Source organism: Equus caballus, chromosome X, assembly GCF_041296265.1.
Source record: "Equus caballus isolate H_3958 breed thoroughbred chromosome X, TB-T2T, whole genome shotgun sequence".
NCBI classification, from domain to species: domain Eukaryota; kingdom Metazoa; phylum Chordata; class Mammalia; order Perissodactyla; family Equidae; genus Equus; species Equus caballus.
Window position 1 is genome coordinate 143,353,539 of NC_091715.1, and position 23,663 is coordinate 143,377,201.

At 57.4% G+C, this 23,663-nt stretch overlaps 1 protein-coding gene across 20 annotated transcripts in view; it reads left to right on the forward strand.

Moving 5' to 3' along the window:
* Positions 1 to 23,663, forward strand: part of ZNF185 (zinc finger protein 185 with LIM domain) — a 66,924-nt gene that overhangs the window by 5,406 nt on the left and 37,855 nt on the right. For 10 of the 20 annotated variants that reach the window (XM_014729264.3, XM_014729266.3, XM_014729267.3 and 7 more), the window contains exons 2-11: positions 9,890 to 9,968; positions 10,157 to 10,280; positions 10,693 to 10,743; positions 13,000 to 13,038; positions 13,144 to 13,221; positions 13,847 to 13,936; positions 14,818 to 14,904; positions 15,905 to 15,988; positions 16,263 to 16,304; positions 17,773 to 17,856. In XM_014729264.3, coding sequence (XP_014584750.2) covers positions 9,935 to 9,968; positions 10,157 to 10,280; positions 10,693 to 10,743; positions 13,000 to 13,038; positions 13,144 to 13,221; positions 13,847 to 13,936; positions 14,818 to 14,904; positions 15,905 to 15,988; positions 16,263 to 16,304; positions 17,773 to 17,856 — 713 coding nt within the window. In that variant the 5' untranslated portion in view covers positions 9,890 to 9,934. The remainder of the gene's footprint in view (positions 1 to 9,889; positions 9,969 to 10,156; positions 10,281 to 10,692; positions 10,744 to 12,999; positions 13,039 to 13,143; positions 13,222 to 13,846; positions 13,937 to 14,817; positions 14,905 to 15,904; positions 15,989 to 16,262; positions 16,305 to 17,772; positions 17,857 to 23,663) is intronic. The other 10 variants (XM_014729265.3, XM_070257570.1, XM_070257574.1 and 7 more) reach the window with 3 other exon arrangements.

Here is a 23,663-nt window from a genome sequence, read left to right on the forward strand (position 1 = left end):
GGCCTCCCAGGGCCCCTCCAGCACTGGTGCCAAGAAATCTAGATTCTGGGGTGTTGGCAGTGGGATGGGGGGAGGTGAAATTCCAGACTTTCGTGCAGAAGTTGTTTACCTGTAAAGCACATTTACAAATGCTCCCCCCGCTATGCCGTCTTTCTCTATATTACATTTTTTCCCTCTGCAACCCCAGTCTCCGCCAGCTCCTTCTCCACGGGGTGCACCTCCTTCCTGCTGCCCCATTGGCCTCCAGGCGGGAGCCCCCGGGGACTGGAGCATCACAGGCAGTTCAAGGTGCTCCACTCAGCGAAAGGAGCCGGCTTGGGGCTCCTGGGAGCCGCGTGCTGAACAGCAGACTGTGGGGCTCAGACGAGACCCAGCTGCTCAGCCATCCCTCTGGCAGGTCTCTAAAGGGCCCCTTCCCCCTAGACCGCTGCTGAGGCCCTCCGAATCCCTGGAAGCCCTGGAGCAGCAGCAGCACCTGCCCCACCTCTCCCTGGAGGGAAGCAAGCTGTCTGCTGACTGTCCTGCCAGCTGCTGAGACCAGGAATCAGGATGTCCTCGTTCCGGAGACCTGGCCACAGGAGGCTGCTTCATAAAATGGGATGTTTGGTCATTCCAGCCCTTTTGGCCCAGAAAATCAGGTCAGCCTGGGTTAAAACTTAAGACAGTTGGCCAAGTGTGTGCCTCGAGAAAGGACTGGATGATGGCAGGTGGAGCTCCCTGACTTTTAGCGTCCCCAGCGTCCTGCTAGGGGCCTGGGCACCGCCACCTTCTTTCCTCTCTGTGTCGGGGCATTCGTTTCTCAGCCCAGCGTGTGGGGTGCATGCCAGCTGGTCTTTGCACTTCCCGCTGCAGCTCCCTGTGCAGGCTCCTACCTTCCCGCAGCCTGGGTTCTCCCTATGATGCGGGCTCTCTCTATGTTGCCCTCCAGGTGGCGTTCCAGAGGGAGGCCAGCACAGGGAGGGAGGCTCTGAAAACAGCACTGCCTGTGGTCCTGTGGCCCTCGTTGAGCAGAGGGGCTGCACTGAATCCCACACCTTCCCCCCACGACCAGGTGCAGGGATCAAGGAGTGCTTTGAGAATGGGGCTTCATCTTCAGCCAGAAAGATTAAGTGACATGCCCAGTGACTTGTTCTAACAGAGCTAGGACTTGGACTCTTTGTTTAGTGCTCCTTGCTTTGCACCTAAGCTGGAAGAGACAGCATGGATGTGTGGCTTCATGGCCTTGACCAATCCTCCATGTCTCCGATAGCAACAGTGTGCCCCTCCCGTGAAATGATAGATGATGGGCCCAGCTGGCTCATCTCTGAGGCTTTCTGAACCAGCAATGTCTCCCACCACCTTCTCACCTTTTGTTTCTGCTGCCCCCTTCAGGTTCAGGGGGCTGCCAGGCCGGCTGCAGAGGGAAACTCTCTAGGCAAGGACAGGCTGGGAGAAGGCACCTGCTGCCTCTTGGGTAGCAGGCGGGGCCCTCCAGCAGGCCGGATTTGACTACCTCAGTGTCACCCTTCCCCTGGTAACCCCGATCCTGGGACAGCTCATTACCCTGAAGGAGCTTGAGAGGGGCCTCTCATGGGCATTGATGCACAAGGGAGGACCCTTACCTTGAAGCTCGAAGGCCTTTGCTTGAAACATACCCAAAAGGACCCGAGTGTCTATTCCAGAAGGTGGCTCTAAGGCATGGAGACTTTTCTTTGAGTCCTTTCCCCGATGCTGGGGCCAATGGAGGCTCTTTGTCCAAAGGGAATATTTACAGTGAGAATAGGCGGGAGTCTCACGCCCATGCCCGGAATCCCCCATCGCCAGGAAAAGCCTTCCAGTGAGTCGAGCTATCAGACCAGTGAGGAAGGGCACAGTCTGGGAGGGTCATGCAGAGGTGCCCCTGCTGCCTTTTTCCCAACCCCTTGTCGCCCCTAGATTGAGTTGGGCCAGAAGGGAGGCATTGAGGAACTCTGGTCAGGGGAGCTTTGCAGGCTCTGGCAGCTTGGAGCCTCAGGGCTGTAGAGCCCAACTCAGGCTGTTATAGGAGGGCCAGAGGGGGCAGGTATGACAGCTGGGGTCCCCCTTGCAGGCTTGGTTTTCCCATAGTTGAGTCATTGAAACCCTCATCCAATGGTGGGGAGCCAAGGCCCCATGGGAGAAAGGAGTCTCCTTCCTGCCAGGTCAGCTGTCTCCTCTGAGACCCCCTGGCAGCCCCCAGTTGAAGCATCGGAACTGGCTGGATGCACTCATCTTAGGAACAAGTTGCTGGGAGACAAGGACTTTTCATCACTTCACCTGTTCTCTCATGATCCAGATGGGAGCACTTACATTTCTGCTGAAGTGATTGGGGGTGGCCATATTCTGGGGCTCTGCCTCTGTTAGGGTTCCCTGCCCCAGAGCTCCATGAAAATACTCACAGACAGAGCCTTACTAAAACGTGGCCTGAGGTTGGCCCAGCAACCGGCCCTTCCACTGGGCAGCCCAAGGCCTTGTCACTTCCCACATCCATATTTGGTCACTGGGCATGGCTGCATGGGCAGTGCCCTGGCTGTTCCCTCTTGCCCTGTCCCACTGCTTCCTCACACCAACTCCTGACCTACACCTGAGGGGTCCACCCAGAGCTGAGCCGTGGGCTCTGGTTCCAAGAGATAGAAATGCGTGTGATCCTTGCAGGCCAAGAGGTCAGTACACGTGTCACAGCTCACCTCTGGGGAGGAAGCCCTGCCTCCTGCTCTTCCGCCAGTGGCCCACACACTCATGCTTGCTCACAGTGGCCAGCGCCCAGCACATACATTCAGATAAGCCCCAACACCCGTGCCCTCTGGCTGCAGCTCCTTTGTGTGCAACAACGTCCCGTGCTCCTGGAAGGCAAGGCTAAAGGTGCTTTGTTCTATTCCCTCCCAGCTTACCTAGGAGTTCACTGCCTGGCATCCAGCAGCCCCCATTCCCTTGCCACCCAGGGTGGGAGAAGGGCAGTTGCTCCGCCTGCTATCTCCTTTCACACAAGCCCTAGCCACAAAACTCCCAGGCCGGGAGCCCGGGGGTCTGGGGTGGGCCTGGCAGGACCAAGGGCCGGACTGCCTGTGTTCACCGGCCCAGCTGCCTTGCCCCTCCTTGGGGTTCATCCAGTTGTCTGGAAGAAGCTAGCCCATCCCAGCTGGGCCAGGGGAAGTTGGGGAAGGGAATTCCAGTCCTGGGGCAGGCTGGCATGAGGGTGGCAGCACCAGAGTGAGGGCCCCAGGATGGGATGACACTCAGGGGCTGGAGAGGGCCACCAAGGCAGATGCCCTTCCATGCCTGCCCCCATGCCCGTGCCTGCCGCAGTCTCTGCCTGAGGTGAGCTCTGCACCCCTACACCTTCCTCCTCTCCTGTGCTTCCCTCTTCCTTCCAGCCTAGTGGGAAATGCAGACATTTTTAGTGCAGTGTGACTAAGAATGGGACCAGGCTGTATCCCCAGTCCAGGGGGATGTGGGACTTGATGGCACTTCTGGGAGATGCAAGGAGGTAGCTGCAAGGGCAAAGAGACAGAGACCTGCCTGGGAAAGGGAGTATGCACAGCATGGAGAGTCAAGCGGGGTGGCAATTCTAGAAAACTTTCTCCGAGTTAGTCTTCTCATCTTGGAGGCAGAGCACGTCCTTGTGGGGCGATGGGGCAGCCCCTCCTCCTGCTGCTTCTCTCTCCATCTCTGTCTCTTCACGCATCAGCCAAGCATTTGCGTCACTGTCTGCCAACTCCCCCGGCTCCCTCCCTCCCTCTAATCTGCCTGCATCAGGCCCTGCACACATCGGCTCCAACTCCACTCCCCGAAGGCCTCTGGCACACCAGGCTTGCTGCGGCTAGGGAAACCAGGCTCCTCACACTCACTTATTAGCTCCTTGCTTCTCTCTATCCAATCAGGGCCAGAGGCCCCTGCCCTGGGAGGTTGCTGGGCAGCCTTGAGAGGCTGCTGCAGCAGTGGGGAAAGTGCAGAGGCAGCATGCCCATTGGCATTCAGAGGCCATCTGTATCACGGAGGGCTGGACCCCATCTGCCAGGGACGCTCCCGCTGCCCACCCCTGGAGACATCTGTAGGCTAATGGAAGATGGAGAAAGAAAGAGATGAAGGGCCAGGAGGGTGGCCTGCTCAGGAGGACTTGAACTTGGTCATGAACTGCCCTGGGATGGGCTAGTGTAGGCTGAGTGTGGGGCCTTGCTCAGAATGGGCATGGAGAGAGGTGCAGCTTGGTGGGGCCATATCTAGTGAGGCTCCAGGGGTGCGCCATGAGGTACAGCTCGGGTGGAAGGCGGCAGATAAGCCACTCATTCCTTTGGTAGCCCAGGCCAGGTCCCTAAGCAGGGCAATATGGCAATTCCTAAGGAACAAGAAGACTTCTCCCTATCAAGGTAGGAACCGGGCCCACAGTACTGAAAAGCTGCACGGGGGCTGTTTGGGAGGAGAGGACACCCACCATCATCAAGACACCGAAGGCATGCGATGCAAAAGAGCTGGCACCAAATTCCAGGGAGAGGTACATGCTCTGGCTAGGAGGTATCCTGCAGAAGGAGGCCCAGCAGACAGGTGCACAGGCTCAGTGTTTCGGCACCACTTTACAGATGAGGAGACCTGGGCTCAGAGAGTGGGATAATGTCACAAACATGGGAGGCCACTTAGGGACAAGGGCAGAGATGTGAGTGGAAGCCACAGCTTGGGGGACAGTGTTTCCTCTCAGGTCAGGTGGCCCTTCTGGATGACAGGGCTCGTGGGCCAAGGGGGTTTGGAAGGAGGCCACGTGCCCAGAGGAAGAAGAAGACCAGAAGGCCTGGGCAGGCAGGAAGTCTCCTGCCCCCGTTTTGAAGGTGGCTGGAAATGGAACATTCCAGCGATCCTGTGTCCATCTCACCAGGCTCTCCATCTTCTCTGTGGGGTGAGTGAGGAGGTGCAGGGGCCCCAGTGCAGTTTCTCTCTTTCCGTGTCTTCTTCTCCTTCTTTTTTTTTTTTTTTTTGAGGAAGATTAGCCCTGAGCTAACATCTGCTGCCAATCCTCCTCTTTTTGCTGAGGAAGGCTGGCCTTGAGCTAACATCCGTGCTCATCTTCCTCTACTTTATATGTGGGATGCCTACCACAAGCATGGCTTGCCAAGCAGTGCCATGTCCTGCACCCGGAATCTGAATCAGCAAACCCCCCAGCCGCCAAACCAGAACCTGAGCACTTAACCGCTGCGTCACCGGGCCGGCCCCTTTCCCTGTCTTCTTGAACTTTGTCTGCATCTTGCATCTCAGGTGCCAGCCCTGGGGCACGAGAGACCTTAGTGTGTTGTTTGGAGACGGGATAGAGAGTCTGGGGCCTCAGGGGTGTGGGCTGCCCTCCTCAGAGGGGATTCTAGGTCGGTGCTTGGAGCCAGTAGTGGCTGGACCTGTAGCAGCCAGGCAGGCACTGTGTATGGCTGGCCGGAGTCCAGGAGGCCCCTCTGTCCAGCAGCTGGGGCCAACTGCCCAGCTTTGGAGGAAGCGTACAGGTGCTGGTGGTTGCTGTGCCTAGGCTGCCTGGACCCTGGCTGTTTGCTCGGAAGAGCATTCCATGGCATCGTGTGTGGGGTCAGCATGGCTGCTGCACAGCTGAGGCTCACATTCCGGCTGCACCCACCACCCTCTGGATGTGTTGGAAGTGTGGCCTGGGGCTGGTAGTCGCCTGACCTCCCAGGCTCAGGAGGGTTTGCTTTGCTCCCGATGAAGCGGAGACGACTGTATACTGCTGCCTGTGCATTGTAGATCTCCTACCCGGCTTGCGCGTCCTGGCCCCTGGACTGGGCGCCAGCCTTGGTGTCCTGCTGGCAACCCACATCCCCGGGCCCCATCGAAGGGCAGGGCCGAGGCTGTGGTCAGCCAGGCTGGGAGTGCTGGGGGGAAATCCTCCTCACCTGGCCAGAGTTCTGCTCTCCCCAAGCAGGGGGAGGGAGTGGGGCCTTCAGCACCCGTGTGTGCAAAGCACATCCTTCTGGCTCTAGTGCGCCCCTTGCGCTTTTGAGCGGAGGCCGGCCTCCTGCTCCCGGGGATGCTTCTGCATGCGTCATGCTGCCAGAAGCAGCTGCTGCTAGACCTCCTGACTGAGATCAAACCCCAAACGCACCGCCTGCTCCCCCTCCCACTCTAAGCTTGCGGGCAAAGAGGATGGAGGCTCCTGAAGGAGGCCACGTGCGCCTGGGTGCGGCCCCACAGAGTGTGGCATGGCGCGGCACAGCAGGCCCCCCTAGAGGCCCAGGGTGTCCCCCCGGCCCCGGGTTGTCCACCCTTCTGGTGTGAGGGAGAAAATTCCTGGGGCTGTCGCATCCATTCACTCTCCTCACTTCTCCATGCCCCCTCGGCTCTGCTCACCTGGCATCAACTTTTGAGGCCCATTATTAGCTATCCATCAGCCCCAGCTCCCATTTCATTTGGTTAAACCATTGTTTGTTCAGTCTTTATCCCACAGGCAATACACGTTCATGATAGGAAAATTAGAAATACACAGAGGAGCAAAAGATTTGAGTATATATATCCTCAGATGTTTCTCTCTGCATGTTTATGTAAATCTATTTTTAAGTAAATGGCACCATCCTACACATCTTGTTTTAAAAGCTGCCTTCACTTGATATATGGAAACCATATAGATGAAGGCTTGTTAAATATTGTATACATCAATATCACTGGTAATGGCTGCATAGTATTTGCTTGGATGGTGATGGATAATATGTTTAAATATGACTGTTGGGAATTTAGATTATTGCCAAATTTTCACCATCACACTCAGCACTGGGGCGATGCCCCTCTTGTACACTTTGTTCTGCTTACGCAGTTGTCTCCCTGGGGGAGACGGCTGTGAGGGGAACTGCTGGATCGTCAGGCTTGCCCGACCTGAGGCTTTTGATACATTCGGAGACTTGTCCTCTAAAAAGATGCCCCAGTTGACGTGCCCACCAGCAGTGTGTGTGAGCTGCCCGGGAAACGCCCTCCCAGTGGTCTGCTCCTGGCCGCACTGAGGGTTTTCCCGGCTGCCCATTGCCTGGGGGGCTGCTCTGCCTTGCTCTCTGAGAAGGGTCAAATGAAGGGAGGGGACGATGGGTCTGAGGGGAGAACTGGGTCCAAGGACGGGTGGCGATGTTTGGTAAGTCAGAAGCATGGCCCCTCCAGCCTCCAGCCCAGCAGCAGAGGTAGCCCATGCAGGCTGTGTGCTGGGAGTGTGAGGGGGGTGCCTGGGCTCTGTCCTCACTGAGGCTAGTGGAGGGGACACGTCTTGTCTGGGAAGTCTTGGGTCAACAGTACCAACGGGCTGAGGTCAGAGGAGTGGAGAGCCCAGTAGGAGCAGGGCAGGCAGACTGGTGGGGCCCTGAGGGAGGACCAGGGCTTAGTTCAGCAAGAGGAGCTGGAGGGCATTCTGGGTGGGGAGACCAGCTAAGCAAGAGCTACCTTCCGGGGATGCTGAGGCATGTGGTCTGCTTGGAGCACAGCATGGACATTGAGGGGGTTGGTGAAAAAAGTGGCTGCATCAGGGCGTTGGGGAGTTTGCCCCCAGTCTTAGAGACGTGGGGGAGCTGGCAGAAGTTGAGTGAGAAGCCAGGGCTGATGTGGGCCAAGTGGGATTAGGGGCCGATGAGTGCTGCTGGAAGGAAGCACCGATGAAAGCAGGTGGTCCAGGGAGGAGGTCAGAAGTGACTGGCCTGAACCGGGGCTGTGAGGGTGTGGGAAGAGGAGGGGTTGGCAAAATGGAGGGAGAAGCCAGATCTCTAGCTACGACATAATTCAAATCTCGTGTGTCCATCAGTCTGGCTGGGACTCATCACTTTAAAGGCTCCTTGTCCCAAACAGCTGCTTTCCAATCTTCAGTCCCGGGGAAGATGCTTCTGCCTGACTCTCAGATTTATTGTCCCATCAAAAAAATGACATTTTATTTCTGAGACAAAGCCTTGGCCCTTGTCTCTGCCTGGTCAGGTAGAGCAGTAAGCCCTGAGTCTTCTTACTGTAAGGAAATGAGGCAGCACGGAGTCCCCTGCCAACTCCACTCTCCCTCACTGTGGGCTCTTGTGTGGGTCTCAGTCCCTTTCGCCTGGGAGCTGCCAGTGGCCCCTCTGCCTCTGTCATTCTGCATGTGTGTAAGTCTGTCCTGATTTTGGAAGTGGCTTATTTGGTTCTGATTTGGCAGAAAACTTCTAGGCAACGTGGTCAACAGGTTTGTCAAGGGAAAACTGATGAGTTCTTGAAGGAACCTAAAGACCAAGTCTTGAGCTGAGGCCTAGAGGAGGTGAGGGACTCACCCAAGGTCTCACAGTCAGTCAGCAGCACAAGAAGAGCAAGGGACCAAGATCTCAGGTGGCGACTCTATGTGACCTGCCCGGTTGGGCCACTCCATGGCTGTTGGGATGGGACAGTTGGGCCTCTATGGTCTGGGGATCACCTGTGGAATGAACTCTGCTATGGCAGCCTTGGTGCAGGGCTGGGCACGGGGGCACCCATTCCTGGTGATGAGGTGCTGTTCCTGGCATGCAGCAGGCTCGGGCCTCCTGGGCTGCTCACTCAGTGCAGTTTATGGGAACGCCAGCTCTTGCTGATGTGGCAAATTTGGTTTGCTCTTGGCCCCCTGCCTGCCTGTTTTAGTGTGCCCCTAACCTCCACAGAAACATGTCCAGGCCTTGCCAGCTGGCAGCAGGGCCTGGTTGCTCAGGGCCTGGCCCTGCAGGGGCCCAGAGGGGGGCAGGCCCCCTAAGAAGGAGGCTGCTCTGCCTCAGGACTGTCCTGGTGGAGCCTGGGCCGCTGCTGCCCGTTGTCACCACTCACATGAGCTTCCAGCCCCTCTCTTGAGGCCCAAGGGGCCAGCTGTGGCGGTTCAGGGCTTCAACTAGACCCATGACGTGGGCCTTCCATCTCCCGGCAGCCTGGAGAGCCGGCTTTGTCACCCCAGACCCTCCTGGGGCAAACAGCCTTCATGGCGCTGTGAAAGCTTCAGAGACCTCACCGACACCATGGCCCACCCCTCACTGGCCACGGGAGGGCAGCACCTGGCTCAAGGGCATCGAGGAGGCCAGGAGGGCAAGCAGTGCGAGAAGGCAGAGAAAGGAAGAGAAAGAAGATCATAGAATCCTCACCTCATAGATCCCCACCCTCGCCTGGTCCCCGAGGGTCATTAGGAGTTGGCAGTGGGACTCCGGGCTTTCTCTTCTGGAGATGGAGCCAACACCTGAACCACACAGGCCTGCACACCCCCAGGCTGTGTTTGCACTGATTGAGGACCACCGGCAGTCCCCTCTCCCAGCAAGGACAAGTTGAGTTTCACTGCTGCTTGGCTCCTATCCAACTGCCCTGTGATCTTTGCGTACCAGATGGTACTGAGCACTTGCAAGAACATGAGTGCATTCTGTCCTCACAGCAGTCCTGATGCGTAGATTTTTTTAAACTCCTATTTTACAAATGAGGACACTGAGGCAGCCCAGAGAGGTTAGCTAACTGGCCCAAGGTCTGTCAGACAGCTACTAAGGAGTAAGAGAGATGGGCCAATCCCAAAGCTTTTGGTCCCCAGCCCCTGCCCTACCACAGTCCCTCCTTCTGAGTCCACCATGCTGGCCCCCAGGGAGCCCGCCGTCTGCATGGGCCTCACCAGGGCCCAGAGTCTGGCCATCAGAGTCTCTAGGAGGGCTTGTGGTCTGCCCTTATCAGCCATCTCTCGAGCAGACAGCCCCTGGCAGCCAGGCTGTGTTCCCCAGGAGAGCGGCCTTGGGCAGAAAGGTGGCTACGCTGCCCAGTGGGGACCTCTGCTCACCACCCAGGACTCCACCAACTCTTGCTTCCCAATGCCCAAGCAGACAGTCTGGATAGTCTTGGTGTGCCAGGAACCACATGGTAACCTGGAGCCATTATAAATGCATGAAGTGACAAGCCGTGTGCTTGCCTTTGCCCCCAGGAGCCCTGTTGAATCAACTGAGAAAGGACCTGCAGAGCAAACGCCATGAGCATCTCAGCTCTCGGAGGCAGCACCAAAGGTGAGGCCTGGGCTCCCTCTTGTCCCGGGCTTGGCATGTGGCTGCCTTCTTCCAGGCCTGCCCTGCAAGGGCCACAAGCACTGCCTGGGCAGCAGGATGAGAGTGGCATATTGGGGGGGCTGGAAAGGAGGCCCTAGGGTCCTGGGCTATGCTTCCCTTCTGAGGCTGTGTGGTCTTGCCCCCACCAGGGAAGCCTCTCCCACCGGGTGAAGAGGAACGCAATAACGTCCTCAAGCAGATGAAGGTGCGAACCACACTGAAGGGGGACAAGAGCTGGATCACCAAGCAGGATGAATCGGAGGGCTGCACACTGTAAGTCCAGGAGGCCAGGAGGGCTGGTGGGGACGGGGTTGTGATCCACGGGGGCGCCCGTCCATACCTGGAGATGCTGAAGGGCTTCCGCCATTCAGAGCTAGGCCAGGCCATGTGGCCACAGGCCAGCTGGGGAGGCCGGAGCCTGAGAAAGCAATCCAGCTGAGGGCGAGACTCGACCAAAGTCACAGGGTGGGAAAGCCCCAGGTATGGCACATGCTTATGGCATGTAGAGGCAGGCCGGGGACAGGGAAGGGGCGACGGCAATGGTGGGCCAAGTTCCCGGGGTGCATATACTGCACCCCACCTCCCCTGCCTTGGGGCCTAGCAGGCAGCCTCTAGGATGGAGGCCACAGGGTGGCAGATGGCATGGAGCTTGGGAGCCACTCTTTTGGGACCCCTCTTTCCCCAGCGAGCTGCCCTCTGGCCGGAGCCGTGCCACATCTTTGTCATCAGCTGCCAGGTAAGAGGTGATGCCCACATGACTGGTGGGCGGGCCCCATGCTGCAGTCCTCAGAGGTTGGGGAGGGAGCCTGAGCCACGAAGGGACATCAGGGTCTGCAGTGAATTTTCTGAAATCCACAGGAAACACGAGCGTTTCTGCTTTGCTCACTCTTGGGAATGGGAAGCAGGGGTCACTGGATCCAGGTGCCTGGCCTGGCTGTGTGGCCTTGGGGCTGACAGCCTTCCCTGCTGGGCCTCCGTGGCGCCAACTGTCAACTGGGATCGAAATTGTCACTGAGACCCCTCTGCAGGGAGTGAGACAATGTCCCTGAGGTGCTTCGGGTGGCTTCGAGAGTCGCACATGACGTCCCCCCGTCGGTAGCCTGCCTGCTGAGTGCGCCTGGTAACCAGCATGCCAGAGGAGATTCACATGTTTGCTCCAACTGTCTCCCTAGTTCAGGATGACATATTTTGACAGCTGGCTGAGGGGAACGGCCCATCCCCCCTCTACTTAGAGGACTTTTGCATAGTACTGTCCAGAGAGACTCTGAAGTGCCAGCACCTCCTGGCCGTGTCTGGAGGAACTCCTCCTGAGGAGTAAGGGGATGGGGGCCACAAAGTGCGGGCTTGATTCTTGCTCCGAACAGCTGGCAGCGGCAGCGGCAGCGAGTGCAGGGCCAGAGCCTGCCTTGGGTGGTAGTAGAAGCATTGGAAGCAGCTGGAAAGGAGGTGGCCAAGTTCACTGCTAGCCCCAGGGGCTGCCTCCAGTAACTTTAGCCTTGCCCATCATCCCACAGTGACTCGGCGCCTGCTACCTGCCAGGTCCTGTGCTGGCCACAAAGGACACAGCCCTCTCCTCAGGAAACTGACATCCTGGCAGGGAACAGGGGCACGAACCAAGTAGAGAGATGAACACGAAAGAGAATTGCAGTTGTGAGAGCCGCAGTTGGCAAGGTTGGCAAGGTTGGCAAGGGCCTGAGAATAGTTCAAAGGTAGCCTGCTCGTTGGGGGGCTTGTTTACTTCGGGGGGTGCAGTTCTCACTCTGGGCTTCGGTTTGAAGCTGCATTTGGAAGGCACATTCTGGGATGCTGTGACTCAGAGCTGGAGTGCCTGGAAGTTTACATAAACTTTGGCTCTCATTCTTTCCCAGAAAGGGTCCAGAGTCAGCCAGGGGCTGTGGCCCAGCCTCCCCAGGCCATAGGTATTTCAGCCACAAATGCTTGTGTGGCTAGAAGTGGGATAAGTGACCTTCCTTTCTCAGGTCCCACCCAAAATGTTCCTGCAACTTGATCACCTCCAGGAGGCTGTCCCCTGTTAAGGACAGGCTCTGTGGGGATGGAGAACACAGGCTCTGTGCTGCCCTTCCTGCCTGCCTGCATGAGGTCCCCAAGCTCCTCTATTGCTAGACAGAAGGGCCATCTGCTGAGTCCTTGTCCCCTGCTCCTGAGCCTGGAACTCACAGCCCTGGCTGCCCTACACTGTTAGCTCTTGGCTGCCCCCACCAAGTCCTCTGAGCCCTCTCAGTGCTCACTTGCTCCCAAACAGGAGGCATCTAGCACGTGGAGCCTAATGTTTTCCAGCCACTGACCAAGCCTTGGCCATGCCCTCCAGTCTCAAACTTCCATTAAGATTTGGGATGTGGGCATCCCAGGGGCTGGAGGAGCTGGCCCCCAGAGGAGTGGGGAGGGAGGGGCAGTTGGCCTTGGTTGGCTCATGCCTTGGCTCTGCCCCTTGGGCCCTCATGAGCCTTCCTGGAGGAGGCTGTACAGGGGCAGAGGGTCAGGCCAGGGGCCGTGGGCTCTGCCTGCCGTGGCCTTAGCCCCAAGCCTCTCACCATGGAGCCTCCAGCCTGAGCTGGATCTGCTCCAGCTCTGAGAGTAGAGGGTGGGAGACTGTCAGTAATTCCAGAAGAGCTCTTGCTCAGGGAAGTACTGGGGCCCGGCAGGCCAGGGAGAAGCCAGACTTTGGAGGGGACACCTCTGCAGCGAATGCCCAGCCATGGAACACACCTTCCTGGGCACCTGCTGCAAGCTAGAGCTGGGCCAGGCTGGCCCCGGAAAAATCAGCCACAGGTACTTTTCCTGGGGAGCATGAGGGAGACAGGCAGAGCTGAACTGGCAGCCCGGCCAGCCACTCTTGCACCCCTTGCTCTGACCATACTGGGACACCCGCCAACCAACCCGCTTTGCTGTTGCTGGGGACAGGAGAAAGTAGGGCACCCTGGGCCCTCCAATGAGGCCTCACTTCACTTCATACCTTCTTTCCCCTTGGCAGGCCTCCAAGCACAAGGGCTCCCACTGGCTATATCATCCGGTAGGTGACAGCAGGACCCTGCCCGCCTCCCTGTACCCACCTGCACCAGCCCCTGGCTTCTTCCAGGGGAGCTCACCAGGCTGCTTCTTCTGGGCTCTCTTTTAGGGGAGTGTTCACCAAGCCCATAGACAGCTCGTCCCAGCCCCGGCAGCACTTCCCCAAGGCCAATGGAGCTCCGAAAAGGTGTGTCTGTGGGGCGCTGGCCAAGCTCACAGCAGAGAGAACACTCTGCCTGTCACTGCGGGGGTGGCGAGTGGCAACTCTGTTCCTATGTAGGGCGGGGCCCTGGAGAGCAGTGTGGGAACCGAAACCCCCCAGGTGGATGCGTGCTCCGTTTGGGCGCTCTGGTCTCCCAGCAGCCAGGCCTCTGGGACACCCTGGGCCACTACTGGTGCCCAGCCCTTAAGCCAGTCCTGACCAGCCCTGGTCACTGGAGGAGAGGTGCAGGGAGGAGGCTGGGAGGGGCTCGCAGCCTCGACTTGCTGACTGATTGCACTGAGCGGTGTGCTTTAGCCCACCTTCTCCCGGCAGGCGGAGGCGGCATGCCGTCAGAGCATCTTGGCGTCAGGCTGCAGCTGGGCTCCATCAAAAAGGCAGAGCCCCAGGGGCTGGGTCTGCCTATGGTAGGAGGGCTGCCCTGCTCAGGGTGGCACGGATGTTCTGGGTGTCTGGCAGGCCTGAGAGCAAAGAGGAAAGGCCACTAGCACCCCTTCATCCACCTGCCATGTGCCCGCTGGGCCCTGTGGGCAAATCTGGAAGCGAGGAGGGGACTTGCGGGTGGGCACACGGAAACTCCTTGCCTCTCCAGCGCTGCCGGTCTGGTGAGAGCAGCTCCCGCTGGGCCTCCCTGTCCCTCCTCCTCCGGCTACAAGATGACCACTGAGGATTACAAGAAGCTGTACGTATACAATCACAGACCCAGCTCGGTTCCCTCCTGCAAGGGATGAGCCCAAATACCGGGCCTGCTGAGGGCATCTGGCCGCTTGCCTCTAAGCATGGCCTGGGAGTGCTTGTCCCGCTGGCCTGACATCCCTGCCAGTTGCCACTGTGGCATGGAGCCCACCAGAAGACAACAAGCCCCAGAAAGTTAGACAGCTGTGCACATTGTACTTCTGACAGAAGGCAAAGCAGGGGCTGAAGGAGCTTGTAGAAGGTGCTGATGGGTCTGGAGAAAGGGTCATGGGGGCCTGGGGCTGCTACTGGCTGGTTGTGTTTCTTGGGCCTTCTGGGCCGGGCCAGGCTGGGCTGGGGCCTGATGATCCTAAGCAAGCGGCTGGCCCTGGCAGCCTATCAGTTGATGGGCATTTTGTGCCTAAATCTTAGCTACTTCTTGGATATAAATCTTTGGGGTTCCCTCCAGAGCTCCCCTTTTGACCCCTATCCAAGGCCCCCTCCTGTGTGCCCAGGGAGGGGGCACTCTGGACAGAGGGGTGGGTTGTGTCCACAGTTCCCAGGAGCCCCACATCTTTATATTGCTTGTCCCTTGTTGCCATCATCCAGTGACATGGAGCAGCTAGAGAATCTTTTTGGAGAAGGGATGAGGCTTGAACTTGGTCTTGGGGGACGGTTGGGTTGGAACAGGGAGAGGGAGGAGGGCTAGCTCTTGAGGAGGAAGAAGCGGCATGAGCAAAGGCCCAGAGGCAGCGATGCCAGCGTGTGTTGTTGTAAATCAGGAAGCTAAGCTGCTGAGAGTAGCAGCCTATGACAGGGAACAGGGGCAGAGGTAGGGGGCAGAAGGGCCATAACTGCCAGCATCCTCAACCCCTCCCCTGCCCCCAGGGCGCCCTACAACATCAGGCGCAGCTCAGCATCAGGGGCCGCTGAAGAGGAGGAGATGCCCTTCTCTTCTGACGAGCAGAAACGGAGGTAACGGTGCCCGCTGGGCATCCCACGGGCAGGGCAGGGGCTCAAGTCTCCGCAAACTGGTAAAATAGAAATTGTGCCAGCGGGCGTGACGAAATGCACAACAGGAAGCACATCAGCACTGGCACGTTTGCTGGAGGAGTGGCTGCCGGCAACAGGTGTCATTCCTTGAGTCCCAGAATCACCCGTGCAGTGCTGGGGACCCTCTTGTAAACCTTCTATGGGGCAGAGCCTAGGTAATGAACGTCTGGGGGAGGCCTCATCAGTGTGTGGACGCAGGGTGGGGAGGGAGGTGCTTCAGGACTTTAGATCAGTTTGTTATAAAGGGTCCTGAGCAAATTGGAGGAGCCCACTGTGTGTGCTGTGTGTGCAGAGTCCGGGCAGGGCCTAGTGCCTGGGGGGCAGGGCTAGGCTCCGGAGCTGCCAATGCCCCTCACCCCAAAGTGAGACCTGGGTGCTTGGGCGGCAGCTAGGACCTGAGGAAATAAAGCCCCCTTGTGCTCAGCACGCCCCCAGTCCCAACATCTACTGGCTTAGGAAACAGTGAAGCCCCTGTGCTAAAGGCCCGGCAGATGGGCAATTCTAAGGGCAGGGGTCTCCGGGCCTGGGAGATGCAGGGGAAGAGCCAGGAGCTCTGGAGCCAGGCTGCCGGGCACTGACTGCCTGCTCTGCTACTGGCTGGGTGTGTGATCTCGGGTATGTCACCAAAGGTCCCCATGCCTTGGTTGTCTCAGCTGCAAATTGTGGATGATACTGGCCCGTACCTTCCCGGATAGTAAGGAGTCACTGAGGCAGTGTGAATTGGCAGCAGCCAGTGCAGGGCTGGGCCCGCACTCCGTGCTCCATAAACATGGTCGCCCTTCCCTTGGTCTCCGCGTTTCCTTGGAATAGTCCTCAGAGCAGGCGCTACTCTGGCTTTGCCCACTCTCGTCCCTGGGGTGGCCCCGAGCCATTCTGAGTCCTGCCTTATGCCATCAGATGCTCCCTCCCTGTGCCACCCCAGGTCAGAGGCTGCAAGCAGTGTGGTGAGGAAGACAGCTTCCCGGGAGCACTCGTACGTCCTGTCAGCGGCCAAGAAGAGCCCCAGGTGAGTTGCTCCACGCTCTGGGACAGTTCCCTTCCCCTCAGGGCTCTGATCTTCCTCTGGCTGGTGAGGGGTGCGTTGAGAGGGCCCTTCGAGCCGGACCTTCTGGGATTCTCAGATGTACTTTCTGGAAAACTGAGAGGTCTGACTGCTGCTATCAGGGCAGGCAAGGTGTTGGGAATGAGAGAGAGGCCCAGGACCCTCTGAGGCAGAGCGGTCATGATGTCACCTGTCCACGGGTTCTGCCCAACATGTCACCTTTCTGCCTCCTTTCTAGCAGCCCTGCCCAGGAGACGCAGGCCCCGTTCATTGCGAAGAGGTAAGTGTCAGCACGGGAAGCCTTGGAAGCCTGTTGCTGACCCCGGAGAAGGCCTCCTGCTGGCAGGGGCGGGATGTGGGTGCTGGCTGCTGTCCCTGAGCAGGAGGAGTTGTGAGGGGGTGGTAGCTTTTGTCAAGAGGCCAGGTGAGCACCTAGGTGGCTGTGGTGGCACATGTGGCCCTGGCAGCCAGTTCTATATAGGTAGGAGCCTGGCTGAGAGAACACAGCTTGTGGCCAGAAACTTCCATTTGCCAATGGCTAGCAGGGCTAGGCCCCTGAACCAAGATGGAGCTGTAGTGTTTCCAAGGGCCTCTGAGGTTCAGAAGCAAAAGTAGCGACCAGGGTACGAAGGAGTTGCTTCCTTGCCCTCCCCCACCTGCTGGAGACGGGCTGGACAAAGGCTGGGCAGGAAGGACCACTGGGCTGGAGCCCAGAGGCTTGCCATTGGGAGCCCCTGCCTGGCCAGGCTCTTGGAAGTGACCATGACATTGGAGAGGGGCCCTAAAGAGTGAACAGAGTTCAACAAGGAATGATCAAGACATTAGGACATTCCAGCTGAATGAAGGAGGGGTGTCACCATTAGTTGAGACAGGACGTCTTCTGGGAGAAGAGAATATTTGAGGAAGACAGGGAAGAAACTTCTGGAAAGTTGAATTTTAGGGACATTGTGTTGGGTGGACATGATGTAGCTTAGCGAGCTGAGGACTGAGAAGCAGGGAGGAGCTAGCATGCTTAGTGTTCCAGGCAGAAGGCCCAGCTGGTGCAAAGGCCCAGAGGTGGACTGGAATACAGCCAGCAGAGGGTAGTGGTAGCACAGAAGGAGTGACAGATAATGGTGTGCTCTTACTGGCTGTATTAGGTTCCTGGGGCTGCTATAACAAAGTACCACAAACTGGGTGGCATAAACCCTAGAAATGTATTGTCTCCCAGTTCTGGAGGCCGGAAGTCCAAGACCAAGGTGTCACCAGGGTTGGCTCCTTCTGAGGGCTCTGAGGGAGCAGCTGTCCCGGCCTTTCTCCCAAACTCGGGTGGTGGCCAGCGGTCTTTGGCATTCCTTGGCTTGTAGACACACCACTCCAGTCTCTGCTTTCACCATCACATGACTTTTCTTTTCTCTATGTGTCTGTGTCCAAATTTCCCTCTTCTTATAAAGACACTGGTCATTGGATTTAGGGCCCACCCTAACCCAGTACGACCTCATCTTAACTAACCACATCTGCAAAGACCCTATTTGCAATAAGGTCCCATTCCCAGGTTCCAGGGGGACATGAATTTTGGGAGGACCCTATTCAATCCTGTATGCTGTCCTTATTCCGAGCTGGAGTTTCTGAGCCCCTAGCCTGGGCCACCTCATGGCCCTAGACTCCACTAAAAGAAAGCATACGCTTCAGGAGCAGCAAGCTCCGGGGCAGCTGAGCGGGATGTGAGTGCCCTGGGGACGGTCATCTGTTTCTCTTCTTGCCCAAAGGGTTGAGGTGGTGGATGAGGACGGGCCTTCTGAGAAGAGCCAAGACCCACCTGCTCTGGCAAGATCCACCCCTGGATTGAGCAGGTAACCAGCTACTCATCTCTGCCTGCCACTCAGTCACTGTGAAACCTCTGCCAGGTCACCTCTCTGCAGGACCTCAGGGTCAGTGTCCCCATGTGCCCAGGGACAGGATGGGGCACATAAATCAGTAAGGCCCTGTCTGGCTGGATGTCCTAGGGCTGAAAGGAGAAAAGCAACCTGGCCTCCAAGGAGAGAGCGCATCACTCTTGTCTGTTTAATGTTTATCTGTGTCACTTTAACCCTTGACCACTAAGCCCAGTGGTGGCCACAACATTCTGAGAAAAAGTACCAACTCCAGGGTTGGAGAGGGCCTGTCACCGGGGCACCAGCCCTGCCATTCTTAGGCTTGTTCCCGGCTCTCCTGTAAGTTGGCCAAGTTCAACCTGCCAACGCTGTCCTCCGCCTCCTGCCGGGGAAGGGGACTCCGCAGTCCCCAGCACTGCTCAAAGCTGCCTTCTTTGCCAGTGTGGACAGAGGCAGAGCCAAAGTGTCTTGGGCAATGTGAATTGAGCACATGCTGAGTCTGCCTAGCCCCAGCCTAGCCCCACTGGGAGCTGGGAGCCCAGGTGGGGCCGAGAGCTGGCTCTGGCTTGTGAGCCGGTCAGATGGGAGGGTCCGGCAGTGGAGTGACAGGGCAGGGGCAGGCCGAGTGCTGGTGATCTCACTCCAGGTGGGGCCCTGATTTGCCCTGATTTCTGAGCCCCGAGTGTTGGGGCAGATAATGGTGCTCTCTTATCTGCGGATGAAGAGCAATCGATACCTCCTTGTACTTTGTGCTGAATTGTGCTACGTCCTGCTGAGAGCATCACTGCCCTGTTGTCGCTGTTTAAAGCACCTGCCTGGATTGGGAGCTTTGCCCAAATCCAGGTCTGCTAAGAGTTGTGCCTCTGTGACACTCTTGGAAGACCTGGAGGCCAGAGTGGCAGAGCACCTGACCCTACAGGTCACTTTCAGGGGCTCCAGGGGCTGTTCCAGCTCTTCTAACGCCACTGCAAGCCCCTACTCCCCTCCCCAACTCAAGCCCCACAACCGTTTGTATGCGACCACAGTCCCCAGGGCCACTTCCTCTGTGCCAGGAGGGAGACAGGCCCACCTGCTGCAGCACAGACTGGCGGAGGAGAGCGGGGTTTCAGACCTTCTCTGCCCAGGGGGAGCCAGGAATGTGAGGCCAGCCCCAGCCGTGGCCCATGGCCCGAGCAGCAGGACTGCTGGGCTGGGGAGGAGGCGGCCAGGGCCTCCCTGCCGGAGATGCCCCTGCTCTTCACTTCCTCCCTCTCTTGATCCCCCCTGTTTGTCTGAACTTTTGTCTGTAAGAACTTTGGAACAAATGGAGAGATCTGAGAGCTCTTCACAAAGCAGCATCGAGGGGACTCGGAGGCCGCCATAACAAAGTCCCACAGACTAGGGGGCTTAAATGACAGAAATGTATTTTCTCCCACTTCTGGAGGCTGGAAGTCCGAGAGCAAGGTGTCAGCAGTGTTGGCTTCTTCTGAGGCCTCTCTTCACGGCTTGCAGACGGCCGTCTTCTCCCTGTGTCCTCACGTGGTCATCCCTCTGTGCGTGTTTGTGTCGTCATCTCCTCATCTTATAAGGACCCCAGTCAGATTAGATTAGGGCCCCCTACTCCATTATGCCATCATCTTAACTAATTATGTCTGCAACAACCCTATTTCCAAATAAGGTCACATTCTGACATCCTGGGGGTTAGGGCTTCAACGTGAATTTTGTAGGGGACACGATTCAACCCCAAACAATGCACATCTCTAATTTCTCTTTATTTCTCTTCTTTTTTTTTTTTTTTTTAAAGCAATGAATGGTTTCAGATGCTTTTTAAAAGAGAACATAGGAGGAAATTTGGTTGTGATGTATTATGGATTTGAGAGGCATTTCAACATTTATTCCAGAAAATTTGGGGGTATGTTTAAGCCTCATCACGTGGCTGTCATAACAGGGTGGCTGTCATAGTCTGCTCGGGCTGCCGTGACACAGTACTCCAAACTGGGGGCTCAAACAACAGAAATGTATTGTCTCACAGTTCTGGAGGCCAGAAGTCTGAGACCAAACTTGCCTGTGAGGCGCCAGGAAACAGAACTGGGACCAGATTATGGAATGTTCCAGATACCAGAGATGTCTCTCAACGGAGCAGCCTCCATCGGGAAGGAGGGAGCCCCCCTCAGAGCGCACAACAGGGGCTGTCAGGGAGGCTCAGCTGGACGCTTCTCTCAGATCCCACAGCCCCGACAGAGCAGGAGCCCACCGGGCAGCTTCCAGGGGAGCCGTCTGCACTATCAGGCAGCCCTCGTTAGTCCCCATGCCCAGCTCCTGTCTGCCTGGCTCTCTGAGAGGTCCAGGTCTGGCTGTGCCCTTGAGGGAGCCCAGGCCCATGGGGCGCAGTGACTCAGCCAAACCCTGGGTCCCACAGCACCTCAGCAAAAGCTGATTTCTGGCAGGCTGGGACAGGAGACTATACAGCCTTGGCCCCAGGCATGGCCTTGCCCAGGCTGCCCCCTTCCAAGCCTGCCTCTGCTCCGTCCCCCGTGGCTCAAGTCTGAAGGTGAGCTCCTTATCTCATGCAGCAGGCCAAGCGGGAGGGACACCCCTGTCTTAGCTGCCAAATCTTTTAAGGACTTCAGGGAGGGCTGAACGTTTGAGACAGAAAGAGTACCACACAAGGACGCCCAAAGGCTGTGTCCTTGGGGCTCTTCAGCTGTCTCTTTCCTCCCATTGGAACTTGAATCCTGCTCGGGACTCCAGACCTGCCTGGATAGCCCAAAGGCCCCTCATCTGCAAGTGTCCACATCTGAGCTACTTGTCTCCACCAGCAGCCCCACACCCACACTGCTTGCCGGTAGAACGGGCTCTCCCTCCATGCACCCTGGGGCCTGGTTTCTTGGGTTCATCTCATTTTTCCCCTCTTGCTGTGGGACAACTCCTGCCCACCTTTTGAACTGAGCTCACTGGGATACCCTCTACCAGAGAAGCTGGCCTGCTTGAGGGTTCCCAGGCCTGGCTGCTGCCTCTATCACAGCACTGCTCAAGCTTTCTTGGCTCTCTGCCTCACCTGACCAGGGCAGGGCCTATAGGCTGTGCCCCAGCACGCTGCCTGGCAGAGTAGCTAGAGAGCAGTGAGTAAGAGCACAGCTTCTGGCACAAGGGAAAACCCTGGCATTGCCCTGTACTGGCTGTGTGACCTTGAGCAAGTCACTTTACCTCTCTGTGCCTCAGTGTTCTCACATGTAAAATAGGGAGCAGTGATACCTACCTCCCGAGGCTGTCCCACATACTAAACGGGATAATGCATATAAAGTCCTTTGTGCAGTGCCTGGCTACTATCATCCAGTCTTCCTCACTACAGGCTTGCCGATTTGCAGGGCCCTCTTCACGGGAAGAAACAGACCAATATCGCCACCTGCTGGCGTCTCAGGGAAATGCGGCTGTTGGGGCCAAGAAAGGAGGTATTCCCTCCCTCCCCCGCCTCTCTCCCTCTTTTAGCTGCATGAGTCATACACTCCTTGGCACAGGCCACCGTCACTTGCGTTCCTGCAGGCCGCTGGGGCCACACTGGATGAGTGTTCCTGGACTCCAGAAGCTCTCAGACCAGCTGAGAACTTCAGGTTGGACTAGAACTGATGTGTGGTTGAGCGTCTGGGGACGTGGCAGGGCTGGTGGGGGGCTGCAGAGGAGGAGAGGCTGGAAGGCCCCTGTATGAATTTGCTGGGGCTGCCATGACAAGGCACCAGAAACTGGGTGGATTAAACAACAGGAATGTATCATCTCATAGTTCTGGAGGCCAGAAGACCTAAATCAAGGTGTCGGCAGGGCTGTGTGCTCCCTCCGAGGGCTCGGGGGGGATCTGTTCCACGCCTTCCTCTTAGCTGCCGGTAATGCCAGCAATCCTTGGTGTTTCTTAGTTTGTAGATCCATCACTCTAATCTCTGCCTCTGTCTTCACATAGCTCTCTTCCCTCTGTGTGTCTGGGTCTAAATGTCCTCTTTTTATAAGGATGCCAGTCATTTGGGATTAGGATCCGCCCTACTCCAGTACGACCTCATCTTAACTAATCACATCTGCGATGACCCCATTTCCAAATGAGGCCCCATTCACAGGTACAGTTACGGGAGGTTAGGGCTAGGACTTCAACATATCTTTTGGGGGACACCGTGCAATCCACAACAGCCGCCTCTCCCCAGAAGAGGCTCCATTTGAGCTGGGTCTATAAGAAGGAATCACTCAGGGGGATGACAAGGAGGAGGAAGGCATGGAGGGAGAGGTGCAGGTTTGGGCAGGCTGGGGCAACACTTGTTCCTCTTTCCTCTGACATAGCAAGAAACGCCAGTGAGAAACTGTTTTACTTGCCTGTGACATCCCCAAGTGGGACGTCTCCCTGGTTCCTGGCACCACTTGCTGTAGATGGGGCAGAGTAGGGCCAGCGGCCAGCAGCTTTATGCCGTCGTCGTCATTATCGCAGGAGCAGTCAGGTGGGGATCAGACCTGCCTGTGTGCACTGGGCCTCCTCCTGGCCTTCCTGTAGGGAAGGGCCCAGTCCCTGGCAGCCCTTCCGTTTCCTTCTGGTCATCTCTAGTGCATCAAGTCTCAGCCTGGAGGCACAGAGATGAACAGCCCACTGACCTGGTCTTCCACAGGCTCCAGGTATAGGTTGGAGTCAGAAACCAGGGTCAACTCCAAAGTGACCGAGGGCAGCAGGGCCACCTGGGCTCACCCAAAGCAGGGACTACCCACCTGCCTGTCTTCACCCTGGCCCCTCCAATCTCTCTTCCTCCTGGGACCCTGGAGTGGCCTTTCTAAAGTGCCAGTCTGATCCTGTCAAGCCCCTCACCCTCCGCTTCAAGCCTATTCGCTTTGCCACACCAGATCTGGTCTCAGCATTTAAGACGCCTGCCAGCCGCCACCTCCTCCTCCCCATCTCCCTCCAGCTGGCCTGGCCTGGCCTGGGCTACACCTCTATGAAGCTTCTCGGGTGCCCCTGGGGCAGGATTTGTGCATGGCCCTACAGCTTAGTAGAGTCAGCACCCATGCCACTCTGGCCTCATCCTGCCCCCAATGGGCTGGAAGATTCACTAGGGCAGGCCTGGCGCCCACCCCAATCTCCACCCCAGAGCCCAGCTCAGTGCCCAGGGGCAACTGAAGGCAGGAGGGAGCGGCCATAATATGATGTGGGCTGGGTCTTGAAGGGTGGCTTAGGCCTTACTCTACAGACCTGGGGAGGTGTGGTTTGAGATGAAGGGTACCCCCATAAAGCCAGTGAGCTCTAGATTCTCTTCAGCCCTGGCCATCACCACAGCCTGAAACTTCTGGGTGTCAGGCCCTCCAGTGGGGCCAAAAAATACATTGGACTTGGAGGGATGTGTGCGGTCACCCTCGGGCCAGGTTCTGAGCATGGGAACCCTCAAAGGGGCCCTTTGAGTGTTGAGAATGTCTGATCCTCTATGGGCTCCAGCTCATGGGCACCTGGTCACATGCCGTCACCCCTCGAGTCTCCACCATTCCTTTCCCACAGACTCTCAACTTCAAATTTGGTCTGTAGGTTTCTTGGCATCTTGTTCATCTTCAGTGCCCATCAGCCCACGAACTCAGAATTCCCACTGGCCTCATAAATAGCCACTTTGGACAGTCCACTGGGGCCACAGGCAGGGTTCACCTCTGCAAGTGGTTGGCAGCATCACGGTGGCACCTACAGACAGTACATTGGGGCTGGGCAGTCCCGTTTCCACCCAGAAGGCCCCTTGCTGTGCCTGAAGGGGGCTGGGCTTCAGACTGGGAGATTAGTGAAGGGGTCCTACCTTCCCCTT